General features: G+C 38.4%; 1 protein-coding gene across 1 annotated transcript in view; it reads right to left on the minus strand.

The window, feature by feature from the left end:
* LOC150087411 (xaa-Pro aminopeptidase 1-like) overlaps window positions 1–24,096 on the minus strand; it is a 532,432-nt gene that overhangs the window by 195,883 nt on the left and 312,453 nt on the right. Inside the window, exons 14-15 of the mRNA XM_090372051.1 lie at window positions 18,336–18,422; window positions 7,778–7,887 (exon numbers count right to left, since the gene is read on the minus strand). Coding sequence (XP_090228177.1) covers window positions 7,778–7,887; window positions 18,336–18,422 — 197 coding nt within the window. The remainder of the gene's footprint in view (window positions 1–7,777; window positions 7,888–18,335; window positions 18,423–24,096) is intronic.

The raw sequence follows: 24,096 nt of genomic DNA on the forward strand, positions 1-24,096 counted from the left end.
AGAAGATATTTGTTGATATTGGACTTGAACTTCTGTAGATTGTAATTTTCAGGAAATACGTATGAAGGAAGGTTGTTCCAGAAAACGGCAGTTGAATGAATAAATGAGGAAGATGAAAAGTTGGTTCTGTGGGTTTGAAGTTGGACAGTAAATGGATGTTGGCTGGTGGCGGCACGTGTTCGGACTGTTTTGAAAGAGAGAGCGGGAATTATAGAAGCCAATTCAGAAGAACAGTGCCCATGGAAGTATCTGTAGAAGAGGCATGCAGCAGAAACAGTGCGTCTATGAGAAAGCGAGTGGAGAGACTCTGTTAGAGATGAATCATTAACTAACTTAACTGCCCTCTTCTGAATGGAATCAAGAAGCCTGAGAGAGGTTTTGGGGGCACCACCCCAGATGTGGGAACAATATTCCATGGCAGGGCGGATTTGCGATTTATACAGAGTGAGCAGCTGTTTGGGAGAAAAGTAACGCCGAGAGCGAAAGAGAAAACCAAGTTTTTTAGATGCAGAGGAAGCAATATTTGTAATGTGCTTGTGCCAAGAGAGATTAGAAGTCAGGGTAATCCCCAAAAGAGATATATCATTTTGCCTAGAAATCGGAGTGTCACTAAAGATAAGCATAGGAGCAGAAGAATCCTTTTTGCGAGATATAAGACAAGATTGAGTTTTAGAAGGGTTGAAATCAACTAAGTTGTCTTTGCCCCACTGGAGAATTACCTGAAGATCGGCATTTAAGGAATTGGCAGCAGATTTTCGAGAACTTGAAGCTGATTGAGCTGGACAAAGTTTCTCAAAATGGAAAGTTGAATGCAATGTGCTATCATCGGCAAAACTATGGATAGGATTTCCAGTCAATGGAAGAAGGTCATTGATATACAAGAGGAAAAGAGTGGGGGAAAGAACTGAACCTTGGGGGACACCGGCATTAGTGGAGAAGTTAGAAGACAGAGAGCCATCTACCATCACCCTCAGTGAGCGATCAGAGAGAAAACTGGATAACCAATTACTAAAAACAGTTGGCAAACCATAAGATGGAAGCTTGTTTAGAAGACCTTTATGCCAAACACGATCAAAAGCCTTTGAGATGTCAAGAGCAACTACTTGTGTTTCACCGAACCTTTCCATTGAATTAGTCCATAAATGGGTAACATAAGCCAGAATATCACCAGTGGATCGACACTGACGGAATCCATACTGGCGATCGTTGATCAGACGGAAGGTTTCTAGGTAGTTTAAGAGTTGGCGGTTAATTGATTTCTCCATTACTTTAGAAAGAGTAGAAGTAATTGCAATGGGACGATAATTGGATGGGAGGGATTTGTCACCCTTTTTAGGAACTGGCTGGATATGAGCAAATTTCCAAGCAGAAGGAAAAACACCTTTGGAATAAGAAAGTGAAAAAAGGCGGCAAAGAATAGGAGTAAGTTCAGGAGCACAGGTTTTGAGAACAAGTGGAGAAATACCATCAGGACCTGGAGCTTTCTTAGCATCAAGATTCATCAAAATCCTTCTGATATCCTTTTGACGGAAGACCACAGGAGGCATTGAATGGAGCGTGTTAGGAATGGTGGGAGGTGTTTTACCAAGATCATTAATACATGAGCTCGAAGAAAAATGGGATGCTAGCAGGTCAGCTTTATCCTTGGCTGAAGTGACAACAGAACCATCTGGTTTGGACAGAGGTGGGAGCAGAGATGGGCAAAAGTTGCGGCCAATAGCTTTGGCAAGAGACCAGAATACTCGGCTACCATTAGGGCAAGAAGCAAGTTTTCTACTCTTAGCCTGTTCAAACTCTAGTTTGGACTGATTAATAACTGCTTTACAATTGTTGCGAGCTTTGGTGTAGGCAGAAAATGAAACTGAAGAATTAGAAACAAGCCAATTACGATATGCAACGTTCTTCTCTTGGACAGCCTTAGCACATTTATTGGAAAACCAAGGTTTAGATAAAGGACGAGATTTTAAAGTGGAGTGTGGGATAAAGGATTCCATTTCTGCAAGAATAATTTCACTGACACGATCTGAGCAAACGCTGACATCAGAAGTTTTGAAACAGTAATCAGACCAAGGAAAAGAAGAAAAGAAGTATCGCAGGTCATCCCATTTTGCATTCTTGTAATGCCAAACAATACGAGGTTGGGAATAGGCATGAGATAAAGGTTCCATTGGAGAAGAGACAATCACCAAGTTGTGATCTGAAGTGCCTAAAGGACCTCTCACTTCAACCTTGTACTTAGAAGGGTTGTTTGTGAGAAAAAGATCAAGCGTATTGGCTGTATGATTAGGATTGTCCGGTATTCTTGTAGGTAAATGAACAATCTGTGCTAGGTCATTAGTAATTGCAAAAGCCTCAGCATCTCGACCTGCTGGGTCGGTGTGACTAGAAAACGGAAGCCAGCTGGAGTTGTGAACGTTAAAATCACCAAGGAAAATTACCTCACTGTTAGGAAAGTTGGACTGGAGAAAGTCAAGTTGCAAAGAGAGGAAGTCAAAGAGCTCCAAGTGATTAGTGGAGTTGGGAGAACGGTAGAGACAACAGATGAATTTTACACAATGAGGTAGAGAGATTTTAAGCCAGAGAAGATCAAAGAGAGGAGATTCCAAATTGCCAAGTCTCTGACAGGGAATATCAGAACGGACATATGCACAAGTACCACCTTTGAGGCGAAAGGAATCATACAGCAAATAATTTGGACATCTGAGATGAGCAGTAGTTGAATCAACTGATAACTGAGATTCAGTCAGAAAAAGTACTTGGTCCTTGAGGTTGTCACAGACATTCTCTCAGATATGCCAGACAAGCTGTTCTTGCTACCTGGGAGTCTAAAACGCTGATGGAACTGATATTCGGGTGTCACTCAAGTCAAAGTGGACCCAATTTCGGCGAAGTCCGGACGGTCTATGACAGCCAAATCCTCTGCTTGCACCTTCACGATGGTGGGACTGTTAGTAATCCTGGGTATAACCTTCATGCACAAGTACATGGTGGGTGACCACCCAGGTGCGAACCAACGTAAGCAGGGGTCGAGGTGTGGCGCCCACACCACATGGAGGAACGCCGCCCCTCTATGTTACCAGGCAGTACTAGGTGGTAGATGACTCTCATCAACCGGTGAAATACCACCACTTTGCTTATTGGAGGCTTGAAGTGGTGGAACCCATGTTTAGTCTCTAGAGCTAAGTTCCGGTCAACCCTTCCCTATCTCTTCCATCATGCAGTATGATTGATGATTTTTGAGGTTATGATGAATGTCGTGGCGAGATCCAATATTCCTTACATTTCGAGGGTACAGCTCTAAAACGGTGTTCGCAGGCCGGCCGCTAGTTAGTACACCGGACTGAACCTATTGGTAACTCTCTAGGAAGCTTCCGGATCAGCTAGTGTATAATCTTGCTACCTCTACTCTGCCAGATAGTGACTGGAGGGAGTCCGAGTAGTGTGTATGCGGGGAGCATTGTTGAGGCCACGTTATGTCAAGGATCTGGGTATATTCTTACCACATGTACGCCATATCCAAAAATTTCATTACTTCATACAGCATGTCCCACCCACTTTTTCTTACTATTGAATACACCATGAATTGTCAAAATAATAGAGCAAGCTTATCTGCGAAAAGATCTAAACCTCCCAAGGACTTCCTAATTCATTTCACAAATATACGTGGTCTCAATTCTAATCTCAACGATGTCCATTTCCACTTGCAGTCTTCCAAACCCCATGTACTGGATAAATGCTGGCTGCAAATCCACACACATCCATGCAACAACAACAATAAGTAGCAACCTAGTAGTTCAATGTCTAATCTTGTGACCATGCACGCATCGCTGCGTGCGCAACTCTGTACCTGATATATTTTTACTGTAATGTCTTTATCCTGTTAGAATTTGCTGAAAAAGGGCCCATTTAACCTTGAAAGTTTCATACCATTTGTTATTAAAAGTTTTTTCACTGGAATATACAGTATTTATCTCTTTATGCAATGGAATCCAGTACAACCGGCCTATTTATTTTCAATTTTATTCCTATTCGTTGTTTCTTTTTATAAACATCACTCTCCCATAGTATTACTTTGTTTTGGAACATTTACCCCCTTACTAATACTGTACAATATTAATAAGGGGATAAATCTGAAATACGACAAGACAAGACAACGAAAATGAAGAGCACCACAACCAATCTTTGTAACGTCAGCATGGTAACTGCTTTATGTTATTAGCATTAGCATTAGCATTAGTAGAGGCATTTGATGCAAGAAAGCAAGCTTATGCAGCATCAGCCAAAAAAAAAAGAAAAAAAAAAAAAAACCCACTTCCACTTCACCCCTCTGTTCGTTCAAAATACCTGTCCAGCTGAGCCTTAAACTTATTTAGGCTATCAACCTCCACCACAAGGGATGGCAGTCTGTTCCACCAACCAACCACCCGCTGGCTAAAGGAAAATTTCCGCACGTCTATCCTACATCTGTCTTTCCTCAATTAGAATTTATGCCCTCTCAGGTGATTTTTCTGAGCTAGAGGAAGAATCCCATCAGCATTGAGCATGCTTAAACCATTCAAGGCTTTATACACCTCTATCAGATCACCTCGCTGGTGCCTAGTCTCCAGACACTGTAATTTGCAAAACTTAAGCCTTTCTTCGTAAGAGCACCCCTTTGTTCCAATCACTAATCTTGTTGCCCTTCTCTGTACTCGTTCCAGCAGCTCTACATCCTTCTTGAAATGAGGCCTCCAGACCTGTATACAGTACTCGAGGTGTGGCCTGACCATTGCCTTATACAATGGAATAATCACCTCCTTATCCCTGCTGGAAAAATTCCTGTATATCATTGACAATACTCCATGAGTTACTCTTGCAGCCCGTCTGCACTGCTCAGAGAACTTCATATCTGCCTGCACAATCACCCCCAAGTCCCACCACAGAGTTGATACGTTGCTCTGGGGTTGCTGTTTCCCATGTGTAGTACTTTACATTTGTCAATGTTAAACTTCATTTGCCACCTCTCAGCCCATCTGCTCAACCTTTCCAGATCCTGTTGCAGCAGCATAGTGTCAGTAGTGTCCTTGACAACCCTGCCAACCTTTGTATCATCTGCAAACTTGGACATTAAGCTTGATATACCATCATCAATATCATTTATAAATACAGAAAACAATAATGGACCCAACACTGAGCCCTGAGGGACTCCACTAATAACATTAGTCCACGATGAGCAGTGTCCATTGATTACCACTCTCTGTCTTCTCCCCCTCAACCACCCCTTTATCCATAGCAGCAATTTGCCTCCAATGTCACACTGCTCCAATTTGTGTAGCAGTCTTCCATGTGCAACAGTATCAAAAGCCTTTCTAAGATCCAAGTATATAATATCAAAGTTATTCCCTGCATCCAGTTCTTTTGTGACTGCATCATAGTATCCAATCAAGTTGGTCAGGCAAGACTTCCCCTTAACAAAACCATGCTGTGTCTGAGCTATAACTGAAGTCTTGTCTAAATGATCCTGCAGTGCTTCTTTAACCAGTGCCTCCATTAATTTTCCTGGAACAGAAGTTAAGCTCACAGGTCTATAATTACTTGTGTCAGCCTTTGATCCTCCTTTGTGAATTGGGGTCACATTTGCACATTTCCAGTCTATGGGTACCTCCCCTGAGTCCAAGGAAGCTCTCATAATTATGGCTAAGGGTTTGCTTACTTCCTTTGCTGCCTCCTTTAATATAACTGGATAGATCCCATCCACCCAGGGTGCCTTTCTTGTGTTTATCTTCAACAGTTTCTCCTCCACTTTACTCCCAGTTATTTCAAGATTCTGTAGCTTACTGCTAGAGTTGAATACACCTCTGGCATTCCCCTTGCTGAATAACTCCTCATGTGTGAATGTCGATGCAAAATATTCATTTAGTTTGTTAGCTACCTGAGCAGGATCATCAACAGTTGACCCATCAATATCAAATGGACCAATCTGATTCATCCCCTTCCTTCTAGAGTTTACATAAGTAAAGAACTCTTTGCTGTTTTTCTTTGCATCCCTTGCCAAGGATTTCTCATAATCTGCCTTCGCCTGCCTAACCTCCTTTGTAACTTGGTTGCATATCAACTTGCATCTATCATAGGCTTCTGTGTCATGTGTTAATTTGTAAGTATCCCATGCATTTTTCTTCTCTGCCATATGCCTCATTAGTTCATCTGACATCCATTTTGGCCTAAACCTTGAACAATATTTCTTAGTTGGTATGTAAAGCCTAGTAGCTTCCAAGATAAGTTCTTTGAATGCTTCCCATTTTGAATTTGCTGTTGGTAACATCATCAGTTGGTCCCACTGTATAGAATTTAAATACTGTCTCAGTCCATCGTAGTCGCCTTTACGGAAGCAATAACCCTTCCCTTTACCCCTAATGGTAGTTACCTCTTTGAGTAAATCCCACTTCAGCACACTGTGATCACTGCCACCTAGTGGTTCATTTATCTGCAGATTCTTAATGCATGAAGAATCACTGCTGATAATCAAATCAAGAGTATTACTCCCTCTAGTTGCCTCCCGAACATGCTGATGTAGAAAACAATCATCCAATAAATCCACAAAAGCCCTGCTAGTGTGTGAGTAACCAGCCCCCAAATTCCAGTCAATATCTGGGAAATTAAAATCTCCCATTATAAGACTCTCTGATTTACTGGCCCACTCTATTTCCCTGTACAGTTCCTTATTATACTCATCAGAGTCATTAGGCCTATAGCACACTCCTACTCTCAATTTTGATCTCCCAATGCGTATGTCACACCAAACTGACTCAACACTGCACTGTCCTGCGATGTCGACTGGCTTCACTTCCTTGGTTTTTATGTGTTTCTTAACTAATAGCATAACCCCTCCCCCCTTCCTATCCTGTCTATCCTTTCTGTAGACGTTGTACTCCCCAAATTGCAGTTCTGCATCCCTTATATCTGTGTGACACCACGTCTCTGATATCCCAACAATATCTGCCTTTGATGTTTTAAGCAATACCTCAAATTCATCAAATTTATTTACTAAACTCCTAGCATTGGTGTACACGCAAGTATACCTGCACCTGTTTCTATTCTTAGCTACCCTAACACAACCCATGTGTTTACTTGTACCGCAATGGCTCCCAGCAGTCTCTGAAATACCATGCATCTTGTTTTTCAGGCTTCTGCTCATTCTAATAGAAGTAGTGCAAGAATCTCTTTCACCTCTGCCAGTGGCTACTGTCAATCTATTGGTCTTTGTCTCCCCCCAAGCTAGCAGTTTTCCGACCCACCTAACGCTGCCTCGATAGCATCAGCAAATATTCTTGCACCCTTTCTATTTAAGTGTATCCCATCCCTGTAGAAGCAATCTCTCCTGTTAACAAGTACAGTCCAGGCTGAAAAAAATTCTACCCCTTGAGCCTTGCACAATCTTTCCAGGGCCGAATTGATCGACAAGGCTCTCATCATATACTCCCTCCTATCGTGTCTGGGCAGAATTGCAGACACTTTCAAATTCAACCAAATTCAAATTATGAGGTCAGTGAGATGCTCTCTTCTGCCTGAATAAACAAATGCATGCACGTTGTATTGTATTTTATAGCTACATGCGTGGAAATGCCGTATTTATGAACGTTTAGATTTATTTATTGAAATTAATGTTCTTATTTTTCGATTTACTTTGTTTTACTTGATAATTGAAAAAAAGAACTCTTAAACCCAGGAACTTATAAAGCGGGAACTGCCTGTATATATAAATGTTGATGATTTGGAATAATTGTCAGTCAATTCATACCTTCTTAACTGTTCCAGTTTAATGGCAGCTGCTAGTTCTGTGACTTCACCTTTTGGAACTTCTTCTTCTAACCATGCAAAATATTCACAAATAGCTACTGCATCTTTAACCTTAAATATTTAAGAAAAAAGTTTGATAGAAGCATTAAATTAGTGCAAATAAAATAAAAGTAATGAAAATTTTCCATATGTATTCAATTGAACAAAATCTTAAAAAAGTTTTATAACATGGGAATTCATTAATAAAATAATAATATAATTATTATTTTATTATATACTTATATTATATGTACTGTATATTATATATCAAAATTTATTTTCTTACACACCAAATTATAATTAATGGGCTGATTTGCATGTTGTATGTCTGAAAAAATCCTGAATAACTTTTAAAGGAGAATTCAACTCCCTCTGCCTCAGAACAGCTAATCAGAGCCTTGAAAGAAAGGCTTTAAAGAATTTTAAAAAGCAGGTAGTAATCATAGTATTAATATGGGCCATATATAAAGAGATAATGCCTAATTGAAGACATGAAATCCGTTCAAATTCTCCTCGTCAATAACATGCCCACTAGAGGAACCAGCTCGACCTTATGTTTTCATCCCCAAGATGCACATTATGTGACCCCCTGAAACATCTTTTAACTCTGATCATGACCCTCTTGTTTCGCAAATTTTACTGCCTACATGCAAAGAGACATGCAAAGATGTATAAGTAGAGTAAAATGTCCACAATCATCAGCCCAAATTTTCTAAATACTGAAAAATGCCTTATGGCTGCCACACTCATTCCTTAGCATGTCCTCGAAGGGTGCGAGGTCACGCTTGCAACAACCATTCTTTACAAACTGGATTAATACTGTCACAAACTTTTCCATCTCCAAGAAGGTTAAAATCACCCCCCACTCAAAGATATGGTAGAACAAGGACCTCAATGCAGCCTTTCAACTGAAACAACGACTGCACAATATTTGAAAGGAAACAAACAAGGTTCATGAATGAATTTCGTATTCAAAAGCAAGAGCCCATTTCAACAGACAAAAATCATCAGCGATTGCTAATTTCTTCAATGCTCAGTTTCACATGAGGAAAATCCCCTATTGTCAGAGTTGCCTCAGCAACCAAATCCTTGTTGATCCTGACCAATGGAAGGACCACATTACCAGATTTCAACCGCCAAGTGTGCTGCCCCCAAAACTTGACATGCCAGATCATGTCTTATCTGGATATCCTTCACAGCTATAATTTCACTTCAACTTATAAAAGCCATCAACTCACTGGCTTCCACTGCTGTTGCAGGAGCTGATAATATTCCCCAATTAATAGTTAAGTGCCTCAGCCCTTTTATTATTCAAACACTGCTGTCTATCTACAATGACATCTGAAGACCAGCTCTTTCCAGTTGAATGGAACAGCTACACTGTCAGGCCTATACCCAAGATTCGTAACCCATCGCTAAGTAAACATTACTGCCAAATCTCTAAAGCCTCAATACTTCTGAAGTTATTGGAAAAAATGCTGCTACCAGTCCTCACCAAACGAATACTCGCAGATTAGCCTTCCCAGATTCACTATGCTCTCTCACAGCGATCAACGGCTACAAACCTCCTTGCAACCACAAATGCCATACTAGCAGTGTTTGAGAGCAACTGCGATCTTGCCATAACTTACATAGATATTGAGGCTGCATTTGATGCTGTGAACGTCCCTGCTGTTTTGTGGCTTTTAAAATCATACTATAATATCAAGGAAGACATGCCGTGCTTTCTATCTGCTTTCCTTAGCAAGAGGTTGTTGTAACTTGACACTGGAGGAAGATGCTATTGGAGGGCTGTTACTGGTGGAGTACCACAGGGGGGGTTTGTTTGTTTGGGAATTTATTGGGTGCATCGGCAACTATGGCCATAGTGCGCCAAACCACAGGGGGGTATCCTCTCTGGATTGTTGTTCACAGCAATTATTGCCCCACCGGTATGGAATAACCAAAAAATCATCTCCAACGCAGATGACCTTAAGATTCGTACCCAAATCGGGCCCAGCCACAACCTCATCATGACGACTAACCACATTAATAAGTCTTTTGGAAATCGCATCCTTTCTACAGCACTTTGGCCTGACGATTAATCCTGGGAAGACCAAGATAATGATGTTCTCTCTCTGAAGATCAACTCTTCTGTGACTGCTACCACTTTTGGAAACACCCAAATTCCTGTTATTACTTCACATTCTGACAGGTCTAATCTTTGACCCTAAACTCCATTTCGATACACAGCTAGATAAACTTGCCTCACGGGCTTTGAGTTTTTGTTGGATAGCAAAACAAAATCTGTTGCACATTAAAGATCCCAAAATAATTGGGAAATATACCAGAACAATTATCTACCCACCATTACTGTACACATCAGAAGTCTGGGCCTCAGCCACCTAAACGACTAAAAAGTCTCTCGTTGCATCTGATATTGGCTACTCAAATGGGCCGATTGGAAATCCAATCTGCTGCCACAAGCTAGAACTACAGCATTAGCAAATGCAATGGGGGGGTTCCCCATCTCCCCTAGCTTATTGATTCCCAGAGGTTGGTCATCATAGTGAAAATGGTTGTGGGACTTATCTTCGAGCCATCCATTTGGGATACATGCTATTGGAGAATCCCTATCTCTGCCTTGCGGACTACTCCAAGTCTGAATGCCAGGAACTAGACTGTTCCTTGCAGATCAATTCCTCCCTTTTCAGATGCTCTCCAAGGTCTACAAACTTCATGCTGATTGCAACAAACTCACATGTGATAAAAGATATCGAAAGAAGGTGCTTTCCATGCAATGAAATCAGTTGGACTGAGATTTTCTTTTTTTTTTTAACTTCACTTTGTATCATTGGTAACCCTTGGCCTGCATGCCATGACTGGTCGATTGCAACATTATCTTTATATATTTAAAAAAAGCATTGTTCCAAGCAAATTGGGTGATCACCGAATTGATAAGAAGAAACAAAGTTACATGGGATAGATAAGAATTATCAAGGAACATTGAACACTAAAGAAGCAAATATAAATTAATCTGTAATAAAGTTACATGGGATGAATATGAATTACACTTTCAATACATAAAATGTTAAAAAAACAAAAACATCCACCCAAACATGAAAAATTTTAAGCTGCTGAACACGAAAATCGCATTAAAATTTATTGATTAGCTCTTGTTTTTGAATTACAGTTGGGGTCACATATTAGTGAGTTACTCTACATTATCAATTATGGATCTTGGCAAAGCGCATAGCAACACCGCAGTATCAGTACCCCCACATTCTTAACACGTGATTGGAAACTGTCACCCTTGCTCTGCGATATATTGTGATAAATTGTTGCCACCTCAAATGCATCCTCAACTCTGTTGTTGCAGTAAATTAGTAAAGGCATACAATGCAAGAAAGCAAGCTTATGCAGCATCAGCCAAAATAAAAAAAAAAAAAAAAAAAAAAACCATGCTCCGATTTTACCCCTCCATTCATTCCAAATACCTGTCCAGCTCAGCCTTAAATTTATTTAGGCTGTCAACTTCCATAACGAAGATGGAAGTCTGTTCCACCAATCAACTACCCGCTGGCTAAAGGCAACCTTCCACACATCTATCCTACAACTGTCTTTCCTCAATTTGAATTTATGCTCTCTCAGGCGATTATTCTGAGCAAGAGGAAGAATCCCATCAGCATTGGGCATGCTCAAACATTCAAGGCTTTATACACCTCACTCAGATCACCTCGCAGGTGCCTAGTCTCCAAACACTGTAATCTGCAAAACATAAGCCTTTCTTCGTAAGAGCAACCCTTTTTTTTTCAATTCACTAATCTTGTTGCTCTTCTCTGTACTCTTTCCAACAGCCCTACATCCTTCTTAAAATGAGGCTTCCAGACCTGTATACAGTACTCAAGGTGTGGCCTGACTATTGCCTAATACAAGGAGATAATCACCTCCTTATCCCTGCCTGAAAAATTCCTATATATCATTGACAAGACACCATGCAGACCGTCTACACTGCTCAGAAAATCCTCTAATATGACTAGGTAGTAGGTGATTTCTCAGTTAACGGTTGTTCTGTGTGAGATTGGTACTTTTTGTGCAGTATTTGTGTCATGTAAGATTAATATGCCCCATAATTGTGTGAATAGTCCGGATGACTTCTGTTACGTATGTGGAGTAGTCACATTAGCTTCAAGAAAGTGTCCCATAATTCGAGCCATAAAAAAGACCTACTTCTTGTACTTTGGGTGTAAGGTAAGCGAGCAGGACAAGCTGGGCTCCACACATATGCCACACTACCTGTTCATCAAAACTCAAAGCGTGGGTGAATCGAAAGGGACGTTTTATGCCTTTTGCAGTGCCCATGATATGGAGGGAGCAAAAAAGTCACGTCACAGATTGTTACTTCAGTATGGTACCTCCTATTACAAAAGGGATGACAATCAAGAAAAATGGAAAGTTAAGTACCCAAATATACCATATGCAATTTGTCTCGTGCCTCACGGTGAAGTACTACCTATTCCTGAACAACCAGACAATTTTTATTTACACTCTGATGAAGCTGAAGACACTGATGAACATCAACTTGATATACATGAAGAAGTACAGCAACCATCTACATCAAGGAAACCAACATTTTGTCGAAACCATTTTCCTTCTGAACCACATGAGATCACACATAGGGAGTTTAATGACCTCATCAGGTATCTTGAATTGCCGGAGAATAAGGCCTCTGACCTCGAGGCTACAACAGTGGAATCTTCTAGATCATTTTGTGAAAGTGACAACATTTTGTACTTGAAATAAAGATTGATAAATTCTATCAAATAGAAGGTGAACTCGCTCTTTGTAAGGATGTTGATGGTCTAATGGTCTACCACATGAAATAAACATATGCAAACATGGAGAACATCGTGTTAGGTGTACACTATTAGAAGTATGAGTGGCAGATATGTTGTGAATTCAAGGTAATCGCCATTTTATTAGGACTACAAAAGGGTTAAGCTAAGTATTATTTCTTCCTCTGTGAGTGGGATAGTCATGCCAAGCTACAAGAAGAGGAGTTGGCCTCAATGAAAATCATTAACACCTGGAATGAAGAACATAGTATTTGTATCTCTGGTAGATCCAAATAAAGTTTTGCCTCCACCACTCCACATCAAACTGGAGCTCATGAAAAATTTCGTGAAAGCTTTGGAAGTGAATGGTCCTGCATTCACATACTTGCAAGAGAAATTCCCAAGACAGTATTGAGAAGATTAAGGGAGCAGTTTCATTGGTCCATAAATAAGGCAACATTTCAAAGACGAACAGTCCATATATGTCCTTTATGATAGCGAGAAAAACTGCGTGGAAAGCCTTTTGAAATGTTTTGACTGGTTTTCTAGAAAATGTTAAAGCAGGAAACTACAGGTGGCTTTGTGGAAGATTTCATTACTTCTTACGAAAAACTGGGGTACAACATGTGTTTGAAGATGCATTTCTTGCAGTCACACCTGGATTTCTTCCCACCAAAAGTGGTGCCATCAGCGACAAACATGGTGAGCACTCCATCAAATCACTGCAGCAATGGAACAAAGATACAAAAGCAAATGGAGTGCTGCTGTGTTAGCCAATTATTTTTGGATGGTGAAAGGGATGCTCCCGAAGCTGAATACAAGCAAAAGGTGAAAAGTTCCCCGTGTTTGATACATGTATGTTCGTAGCTACATCTTCTTCCAGTCACATAGCTCCCTGAGGAGCTGTTGTGGCCACCAACAAATTCCTCCAACTGCATTAATCATGTGCTATATGAGCAGCACCACAAAATGTCATGCTCAAAAGTAAGATATAAACACTTTCACCACATAACAGCATAAATGATTTAAAAAACTCATAACAGCTTAAAATTTTTTTGTCATAACTACTGAACCATATTTAGCGGAAAGACAAAAATAAATTTGCTTCTCTGATTTAAATCTATCCAATATACAAACTCATGAAGGTAACATACTTAATACAAATTAGTATACTTTTTTAAAAAGACTTGCTTTTTGAAAAGTGTCTGTAGTTAGTAAAGGCAAGAGTACCATATGATAGTGATCACTCACATTGTGAGACTATTGTTATGAATTGTCTGCTTGCAAATAAACAGCATTTCTTAAATAAGAAAGTGTATTTAATCAAATTATAAGAGAAGTCTAAGAAACAAAATTATATTCCTCATATTAAGAAGCACTAACTAATTTGATTTGTACAATTCTTTTGAATTGTTTAATGTTGTATAATCTTATTGTAATTTCTCCTAAAGATAAATTAAAAGTAATATAAGTTGTAATATAAATATTATGGCTGCAATAAATATGCCACATATTAGAGAAATCAAAAGTTTAAGTTTAATTCAGATAATGCATTCAAATATTTTTAATCACAGACAATTTATTTTTAATTTCAGTCCTTCAGTCTCACTCCTTTTCAATGACCAATTCATATCATCTTGGAAAGCTATGAATATACCCATGTGAGGAATTTTTGTTAAATCCCCTTACAATGAAGACAAAAATAGTTAGAGAATCTTGGATAGGAAATAAATAACTCCTGCCTTTGAGTTCCTCCAATGGCCCAGAGTGCGGAAATTACCAGATAAAAGTAAGTAAATCAAAAGAACATAAATGAAGAAGTTTAAGTTTGTACATAGGCATTTTGGGGAAATAACTGTGTGCGTGCACACATGTAGAGAGATCCTTACCAGCTCATTCTATCTGATCCCACAAATGCTCAATCATGATTGAATTCAATCCATCTGAAGTGAGTTGATTCCTTACTGAGTTGGATCTCAACTGGAGTTCAGGAATGGTTCCAGAAGTACCATCATGCTCCTAGAACCATTCCTGAATGACCCATGACTTCTGACATGGTCATTAGCATTCTGTAAATAATTGTTACAGGATGGAGGAATTGTGAGCTTGAAAGTGTGCACCTAATCAGCAACAATGTAGACATATTTCAAATACTCTGTACTAAATGCATGGCAACACCACAGTATCAGTACACCCACACTCTTATCATATAATCAAAACCCTATTCATTAGTCAGGGAATGGTAGCAACTTCGAAATACATTGCATCTAACAAACAGCATTGAATTAACAAGAATGTACAGTAGTATGCTATTTTGCATTCTCTTTTTCAGTTGTTCTGTTTGAGGACATCTTGTTCCTTCGATTAACAGCGAGAAAACTTGGGTTTATGCTTACTTTGAAAATCCAAGTAGGCTGCGAAATCTTCATTGTTAATCTTCTGGTATTGCACAACTTAATGTGTGGCACAAAAACGTTCTCTACACCATCACTAGCCTGCAGCATTGACACACGAAGCATGACTGGTAGATTGATTCCTGCTGCATTTTCTACATCCTTGTCTGTGCCTGTTTGTCCCTCAAATGTCCAGTGCCAGAATTTCTGCCTACTGTATCCACAGCGACTTGTTTTTAGTTGTTAAGAGGAATCCAGTGAGGGAGTTGCATTGTGGTCCTTTCTCTTGCAGAATTATGTACATGCATCCATACAATCCCTTATTATCCAACTAATTTCTTTTTTTACAGTGTGGTACAGAAACATAAAACTGCCTTTTGCAAAGCAGTCAATTCCACAAATGATGGAGTGAGCCTAATAAACTTGCAACCCAATATATAAATGTGTTTTAACAGCTCACTGAAACAGTTTGGCTTATTATGCATGTCTCTGCAATCAATGATATTAATATGGCATAATTTCAAAATGAAAAATGCATACAATTTTGATAGAACTGGTAAAGTGAAATGGTTGCAACCTGGCATTATGGAGGAAATTTAACTTAAAGGGAAACCCGCCCCAAGGGATATTGTCTGTTATACAATTGTAGTTCAAGTAGGGTACAGTGTTCAGTTTATTTGTAGTGCAATGTTGAGGCAATTTTTAGCAAAACTTCACAATGTGACAGATCAATGCTTTATAAAAGACTTCTGTCTTTTCTAGCAGCTGACTTTAGTTTGCCATAGCCTGTTTTGTTAAAGCATATTTAATGAGTCACTCAGATAACAAATATTATTCTTCAATTTAGGAAGAATGTAGAGCAGCTGGGACAAGTACAGAGAAGGACAATGAGACTGGTGAGGGGGACAATGGGGTGTTCTTACCAAGCAAGGTTTCAGCTCTGCAAATTGCAGCATCTGGAGATTAGGCACCTGTGAGGTGATCTGATTTAGGTGTTCAAGGCTTTGAATGGATTTTTCCTCTTGCTCAGACTACACACACACATATAAAAGGGCACAAATTCAAATTGCGGAAGGACAATTGTAGAATAGATGTGCGGAAGTTTGCTTTGAGCCAGTGAGTGGATGATTCCTGGAACAAACTTTCATCTATTGTAGAAGCTGATAGCTTAAATATATTCAAGGAAGAATTAGACAAACTACTGGAGGAATGAAGAGGTGGTTTTGTTTTTTTGCTTGATGTGCTGTATAAGCTTACTTTCTTGCATCAATGCTAGTCAAGAGAGAGAGAGAGAGAGAGAGAGAAGACAAAAAAAAAGATAGATCAACAATACACAAGTACCAGGTGGTTATAAAATAAGTTTCCCTATTCAGGAGACCCTAGTGTCAAAACAGACGGTTAGAGTTAGTACTGCGAAAATCAGCAGGTATGTCACTTAGGGTATGGGGAAGTGATTTGTAGAAGGAAAAAAAGTTCCAATTTCTGCCACCAGGGTAAAAACAGTATTCCACATATGCAAAAGTTGTCATTTACTTCAAGACACGCTGCTTACGCAAATGACATCCTGTTAGATAAAAGCAGTAAGGCCAATGCCACCATCAATAACCATTATGGCTCTTACAAAAAAAGAACATGCACTTTTAGTAAAATTGTTCTACCAGAATAATAGTAATGCTAATGCAGCACTACGTGAATATCGGAAATTCAACGTTTTGTGTAAAGGACCTTTAACATCAGTGGGGTTTCAAAAACTAATAAAGAAATTTGAAGCGACTGGGGAGTTACGTGTAATTCCAGGCAGGGCACAACCACGTATCAGAATGGAAGTCGTGGATGAAGTGGCAGTTGCAATGGCCTCCAGGTCAGAATGTGAAACACTCCCAGTCAGTAATGCTAGAGGTGTATCAAGAGACTTGAACCTTACTTGGTCTACTGTACATAAAGTGCTTCAAATAATTTTACACTGGTTCCCGTACAAGATTCATGTAGTGCAAGAACTAAAGTCTTGTGATCAGCAACAACAAACAGACTTTGCTCTACGATTTCTGGCTCATATGGAACTGAACTTGATGGGTTCGAATGATCTTGTCATCTGATGAGGCACATTTCACTCTTCATGATGCTGTAAAGGCACATTTCACTCTTCATGGTGCTGTAAATGCACAAAACTGCTGAATATGGGGAACTTCTCATCCATCTGCTGTACATGAAAGATCACTACAAAGTCCATGTGTTACAGTATTGTGTGGATTCACAGCAGAGTATATAATTAGACCATATTTCTTTGAAGAGTCTACACCTCATGGCCCTGTAAGGTGTATGGTAACTAGTGCATGGTGCTGTGCTCTTCTAAGAGATCACTCTGCAAGAAAGGCAATGCTTAGAGACTGTAATGTTCATGCAAGATGGTGCCACTCCCCAATGTTGGTTGACATGAAGGAACTGCTCCATTCAACATTCGGAAATGATCGCATCAAAATCTAATCCTAAGTTTTCAATCTCGTGTTTACAGTGCCAATTTCTCCCCTGGTGGTGGAAATTTGAATTAATTTTTTTCCCCTACAAATCGCTTCCCCATACCCTAAATGACATATCCGCCGATTTTCACAGTGCTATCTCTAACCATTTTGACACTAGGGTCCCCTGAATAGGGAAACTTATTTTATAACCACACAGTATATGGCTTCATGAACAATAGAACCATCAGAAATGGAAAAAGAATGAAAATCTGAGCAGTGAGATGTGTAGCAAGAAAAATTATTGGCTGCCTGAATGATATTCACTCTCTCGAACAATTTGGTTTTCTCAACAACAACCAAAAAAATACTGACTGGAATAATGGACATTTTCGATGATAATTACTGATAATGAATACTGATGGTTATTTTCTTTTAGTCAGGAGTCGTTGATTACTGGAACAGATTGCCTTCACGGGTAGTCGAGATTGACAGTTTCAACAAATTCAAAGGTCAACTGGACAGTTACCTATGTGAGGAGGGAAGCAAATAATTTGTGTTTTCTTATCTACTTGGGTTGTTTTTTTTTTTTTTTTTTTTTATTGTGGCAGTGCAGGCAAAAGCCTGTGGCTCCTTGCACTGTATGGCTATTACTGTTACTATAGTCACTATCACTATTATCATAGTAAATTGTTTTCACTTCAGTTAAACTTTACCAATTCTACTGTGATTTGTGACACAAGATTCAATTCTTCATGTCATATTATTTCAAGTAAAAATACTAATTTAAACAGATGTATGTTGCTTGGAATATCCTGTAAGATAAAAATATTTTGTATAAAATTATTGCAACTTACATGTGCACGCCGCATACATTCAATTTCCACCTCATGCTTTATGGCTTTTTTCAAGCAAACAGGATTAATTGATTCAATTCGGCTTTCCTGTTGATAAAAGGAAATAAACTAATAACATAAAAATCCCAAAAAGAATAATACACAATGATATCACTCACAAAAAGATTTTATTTTCAGAAAATATTTGTAATTTTATCACTGAATCATAAAACTAGAGAACTGAATGCCTCAGATTAATAGTTTTCTTTGACCCTCAGAATAATTCCAGCAGGATTCATAACAATATATCCTATTATATTTGGCACAATATACAAGATAATTTTAATAATAATAGAATACTTTTTAAATTAAAAAAGTATTCTATTATTATTATTATTTTCAGTCTTGAATTACTGCTGAAAGGGTAAAGGACTACACTCTTAACCCTTTCAGCAGTAACTTTGCCACATAAAGGATGGGTCTTCTGTAGTGAGTTTTCAGTGTTATGCTGTGCAGAGTAATTTTTTTTGTGGAATTTTGAAAATTTGTAAAAAATGAAAACTCTGTACATTAATGCTTCAAAATATTAATATGTTCTTATTTTTACTTGTCTATTCAATGATATAGTAAATCAGTCAAAAATTAACTCATAACAAAAAAAAAAAAATGTAAAACAATTACAAATAAAACCCACTGTTACTTTTTTCATGCAACAAGCCATGGCTAAGTGGCCAAATGTGAGGGAACAATAATACACATTTCATATGTGTACTACCAGCACCCTCGTGGTCGACGTAACCGAGCTGACCACAGTTCAAGCTCATATGAATACTAAATGCGGTGACAGTATTGCTCGCTCTCTCTCTCTCTCTCTCCAAAACCAGTCTGAACACATGCCACAACCAGTCAGCATCCTTTTACTGTCCAACTTCAAACTCGCAGAACAACCAACTTTTCTTCTTTCTCATTTATCTACAGAAATTTAAGTCTAATTTTAACAAGAATCTTCTTTCACCCTCTCAACCTTCAACTCGTGCACAGTACTAAGTACAATATGTTTTCCTCATGTCTGGGATTTTCATAAAAAAATAAATAAATAAAATCTTACATTTTAGGTTTATTTAAATATCTATAAAATAAATTTTCTAAATCACTCTGGAGATTTATACAAAAAAATTTACACAAAAATTTGTTTTATTTTGTTGCCTCTCTAAATGTTTATTTGAAGGGGAGACCTATCTGTTATGTATAAATCCACAGTTATCCAAACAATCTTTAAAGAAACTAATTTAAAGACTAGATGCCAAAGTTTTGTATTGCATAGTATCATATTCAAAGAAATAAGGATGGCATTCCAGTATAATAAAACAGTTTCAAAGATGATGACTCGGAACAAAAGTTATATGCAGTAACTTAAGAACAAGAAATAAATACCAATGCACTGCTCTTTGTGGATCTAGTACATAAATAAAACAGCTGACAAAAAAAACAGCTCTAACATAATCTTTATAATCAAAATGTCATATGATCAAAACTAGATTTACGATATTAAATAACTTATGACAAAATATATACTAAGTATATAGAGGCGCTAAAAGATTAATGAAAAAAAAAAAAAAAAAAAAAAAGGGAATAAATCAAAAAACCTTTTAGTAGATTATGATAAAATGTTGAGTGAGGCACTCATTTTTAATTTTTTAATAATGCCTATTTTAACTCAAAATTACAGAATTATGCAACTGAATTCATCACAGGAAAAATATGGAATATACCCCATGGAAACAAACATTAGTATAAGTAATGGCCAGATGGTGTAAGAAAGCTTAAGGCTGCCCTAGCAAAAAAAAAAAAAAAAAAAAAGAGTAAAATAATAATAATAAAAAAATAAAATAAATGATTAATTTATAATAAAAGAAAAGGAAATAGACAACCTATGTGTTTCCCTCCTCCCATAAGTGACCATCCAGCTGACTTTTGAATCTCTCCAAGCTGTCAGCCTCTACCACATTTCTAGGTAACTTATTCCAGTAATCTATAACTCGCTGGCTAAAATAAAACTTCCTGCAATCTAGTCTAAAAATCTCCCCCTAACTTGAATTTATGGCCCCTAGTTCAAACATCATTTATAACCATGAAAATTTGGTCCTCATTCATTTTTATTTTGCCTCTCAGAACCTTAAACACCTCAATCTAGTCTCTAAGGTGCCTAGTTCCCAAGCTGTGCGACCCACATATTGTCTTTCCTCATATGGACACCGTTTTGGGAAACTCACGAGCCGAGTTACCCGTCTTTGGACCCTTTCAAGAAGCTCAATGTCTTTTTTTAGGTGCAGTCTCCATACTTGGACACAGTATTCCAAGTGTGGTCTAACAATTGTTTTATATAATGAGAATATGACATCTCTACTAGCAAATGTTCGAGAAATCATTGATAGGACACCATAGGCTTTCCTTGCAACCTGTCTACAATGCTCAGAGAACTTAATGTCTGACCATATCGTAACTCCCAAGCCCTCTTCTTCCACTACTGACTTTAGTTCAACTCCACCAAGTGTATAAGTTATTTTGATGTTCATCATCATCATCATCAGCCATTTTCAATCCACTGCAGGATGAAGGCCTCTCCAGCAACTTTCCAGTTCCTTCTGTTTTGAGCACTGGCCATCCATTTACTACTCAGAAACTCAAGAATTTCATCTATCCATCTCCGCCTTTGTCTTCCAGGTTTTCTTCTAGCTTCTCTTGGGTACCATTCTGTTATTTTCTTAGTCCATCTGTCATCATGTCTTCGAGCTATGTGTCCTGCCAAAGACCATTTTAGTTCTTTAGTTTTGATAAGAATGTCCTTTACTTGAGTTTGCTGCCTAATCCATGTGTTTCTCTTCTTATCTAACAGTCTGATTCCCAATATAATTCGTTCCATTCTTCGCTGTGTAGTTCTTAGCTTCTCTTCCATTCTTTTGGTGAGTGCCCAAGTTTCACTTCCATAAGTCATGGTGGGGAGTATACATTGATTCATTATTTTACGTTTCAGACAAACTGGGATATTGCTCTTCAGTATGTGACTATATTTCCTGAATGCTATCCATCCAAAATTTATTCTTCTCTTGACTTCCAGCCATTTATCATTATTACAGCTAATAACTTGTCCCAGATAAGTATATGACTCCACCTTTTCAATTACTGCTCCTTCAATCATTATTTCCCTTTCCATGGCATACTTGTTCATCATTACTTTTGTTTTAGCCATATTCATCTTTAGTGCAAAATCCTTACTAACTGCGCATAACTGATTAAGATTTTCCTCTAATTCTTTGGGATCGTGGCTTATGACCACAATGTCATCTGCAAATCGTAAATGGTTTAGGTACTCTCCGTTCACATTGACTCCTTTCTGCGACCAGTCTAATCTTCTGAAAGCTTCCTCAAGGGCAGCAGTAAACAGCTTCGGAGATATTGTGTCTCCTTGTCGAACTCCTTTCTCGATTTTAAATTTCCTAATTTTGATGTTACTGTTCCCCAAGCATAAGACCTTGCACTTTGCTGGATTAAAACATAGCTGCCACTTTTCTGATCATTCCTGAAGTCTATCTAGGTCACTCTGAAGAAGTTCTGCTTGGCGATGATCAATAACTACTCTACCAATCTTTACATCAACTGCAAGTTTAGATGTCATGCCTTCTATCCTTTCATCAATGTCATTTCAGAAAGTCAAACACAACGATGGTCCTAATACTGATCCCTGGGAACCCCCCCCCTTCTTACATTAACCCAAACTGAGGAATAACCATTTATCACAACCTTTTGCCTCCTGCTCTAAAGTCATCCTGCTATCCATTTAAGGATTTTCCCTGTGATTCCAACTTGTTTCGGCTTATGAAATAACCGCTCATGTGGGACTAAGTCAAATGCTTTGCTGAAATCTAAATAAACCATGTTGAAATTATTCTCTAAATCCAGCTCATGAGTGACCCTGTCAAAATTGCTAACCAGATTTGTTAAATATGATTTTCCCTTTACAAAACCATGCTGAGTATCCTTCAGAATTCCACCCTTGATCATTGCCTCCGTGATTTTTCCCAGTACTGAAGTTAGACTGCCGGTCAGTAATTTCCCATTACACTCTTAGAACTGTCCTTATGTATTGAAGATGCACTTTTCACTTTTCCAATCCAACGTAATCTCTCCTGAGTCCAGTGATGCATTTGGTATTTGGAGTTTACATTCTGTATTTGGTGGTCACGGGCTTACAGGGATAAGGAGGTGATTATTCCCTTGTATAAGGCAATGGTCAGGCCACATCTTGAATACTGTATACAGGTCTGGAGGCCTCATTTCAAGAAGGATGTAGAGCTGCTGGAATGAGTACAGAGAAGGGCAACAAGATTAGTGAATGAATAAAAGGGTTGCTCTTACAAGAAAGGCATAAGTTTTGCAAATTACAGTGTCTGGAGACTAGGCACCGACGAGGTGATCTAATAGAGGTGTATAAAGCTTTGAATGGTTTGAGCATGCTCAATGGCGATGGGATTCTTCCTCTTGCTCAGAATATTCACCTGAGAGGGCATAAATTCAAGTTCAGGAAAGACAGATGTAGGATAGATGTGTCGAAATTTGCCTCTGGCCAGCAGGTAGTTGGTTGGTGGAACAGACTTCCATCCTTTGTTGTGGAAGTTGATAGCCTATATAAATTTAAGGCTCAGCTGGACAGGTATTTCAAACGAACGGAGGGTTGAAATGGGAGTGTTTTTTTTTTTTTTTTTTTTTAGTTTTTTTTGGCTGATGCTGCATAAGCTTGCTTTCTTGCATCATATGCCTCTACTAATGCTAATGCTAATGCTCTTATAATTAGCCTCAATGGTTCAATGCACTCACTTACTGCCACCCTTAAAATTATAGGGTATATGCCATCAACTCCAGGAGCCTTACTTAGCATTAGCAAGGGCAGATGATGCAAGAAGATGATGCAAGCTTATATAGCACCAGCCAAAAAAAAAAAAAAAAACACCCCCCCCTTCTCATTTCACCCATCCACTCACTCCAAATGTTTGTCTAGTTCTGCCTTGAATCTGTTTAAGCTATCAACTACTTGCCTGAAGGCTTGAAAGTTTTCTAATTAAATAATCATGAGAAATTTCAATATCATTAATTACATATTTTTCAACTGCACTCCAATAATTTCCCATTGACATAGAGGGTTTTTCTTCTGTAAATATTAATGCAAAGTAACTGTAGATCTGCAACCTAAGCTGGAATATCTAATACTATCCATTCATTACATAAGGGCCCAACTTCGTTTGCCCTTCTCTTCTTTGCATTTATATATGTAAATAATTCCTTATCCCCACTCTGTGCTCTATTTGCTAGTGATTTCTAATAATCTGACTTTACCAGCCTAACCTTTTCTGTGGCACTATTAGAGATCCTCCTCGTGGAGTATTTTTTTAATGGTATATATACATTCAAGGCTTCCATGATTAAGGTTTTATATTTAATAATTCAATTGTATTTGCTCTCTGAGATATCTATCCAGTTAATAGAACACCTTATGCCACTGTAATTTCCATTCCTGAAATTATATCAAATATCAAACTGGAGGATCTGCTATGTGGAACACTTAATAATAATAATAAATCTGATCCACTTGATATTGATGGTTCGACTGTTGATGATCCTGCTCAGATAGCAAACAAACTGAATAAGTATTTTGCATCTACATTCACACATGAGGAGTTATTAAGGTTTGAAAATGGCAGAAGGTTATCAAATTGTAGAAGGGTGC

This window comes from Mastigoproctus giganteus, chromosome 4 (assembly GCF_048544385.1).
Source record: "Mastigoproctus giganteus isolate SK-2022 chromosome 4, ASM4854438v1, whole genome shotgun sequence".
NCBI classification, from domain to species: Eukaryota; Metazoa; Arthropoda; class Arachnida; order Uropygi; family Thelyphonidae; genus Mastigoproctus; species Mastigoproctus giganteus.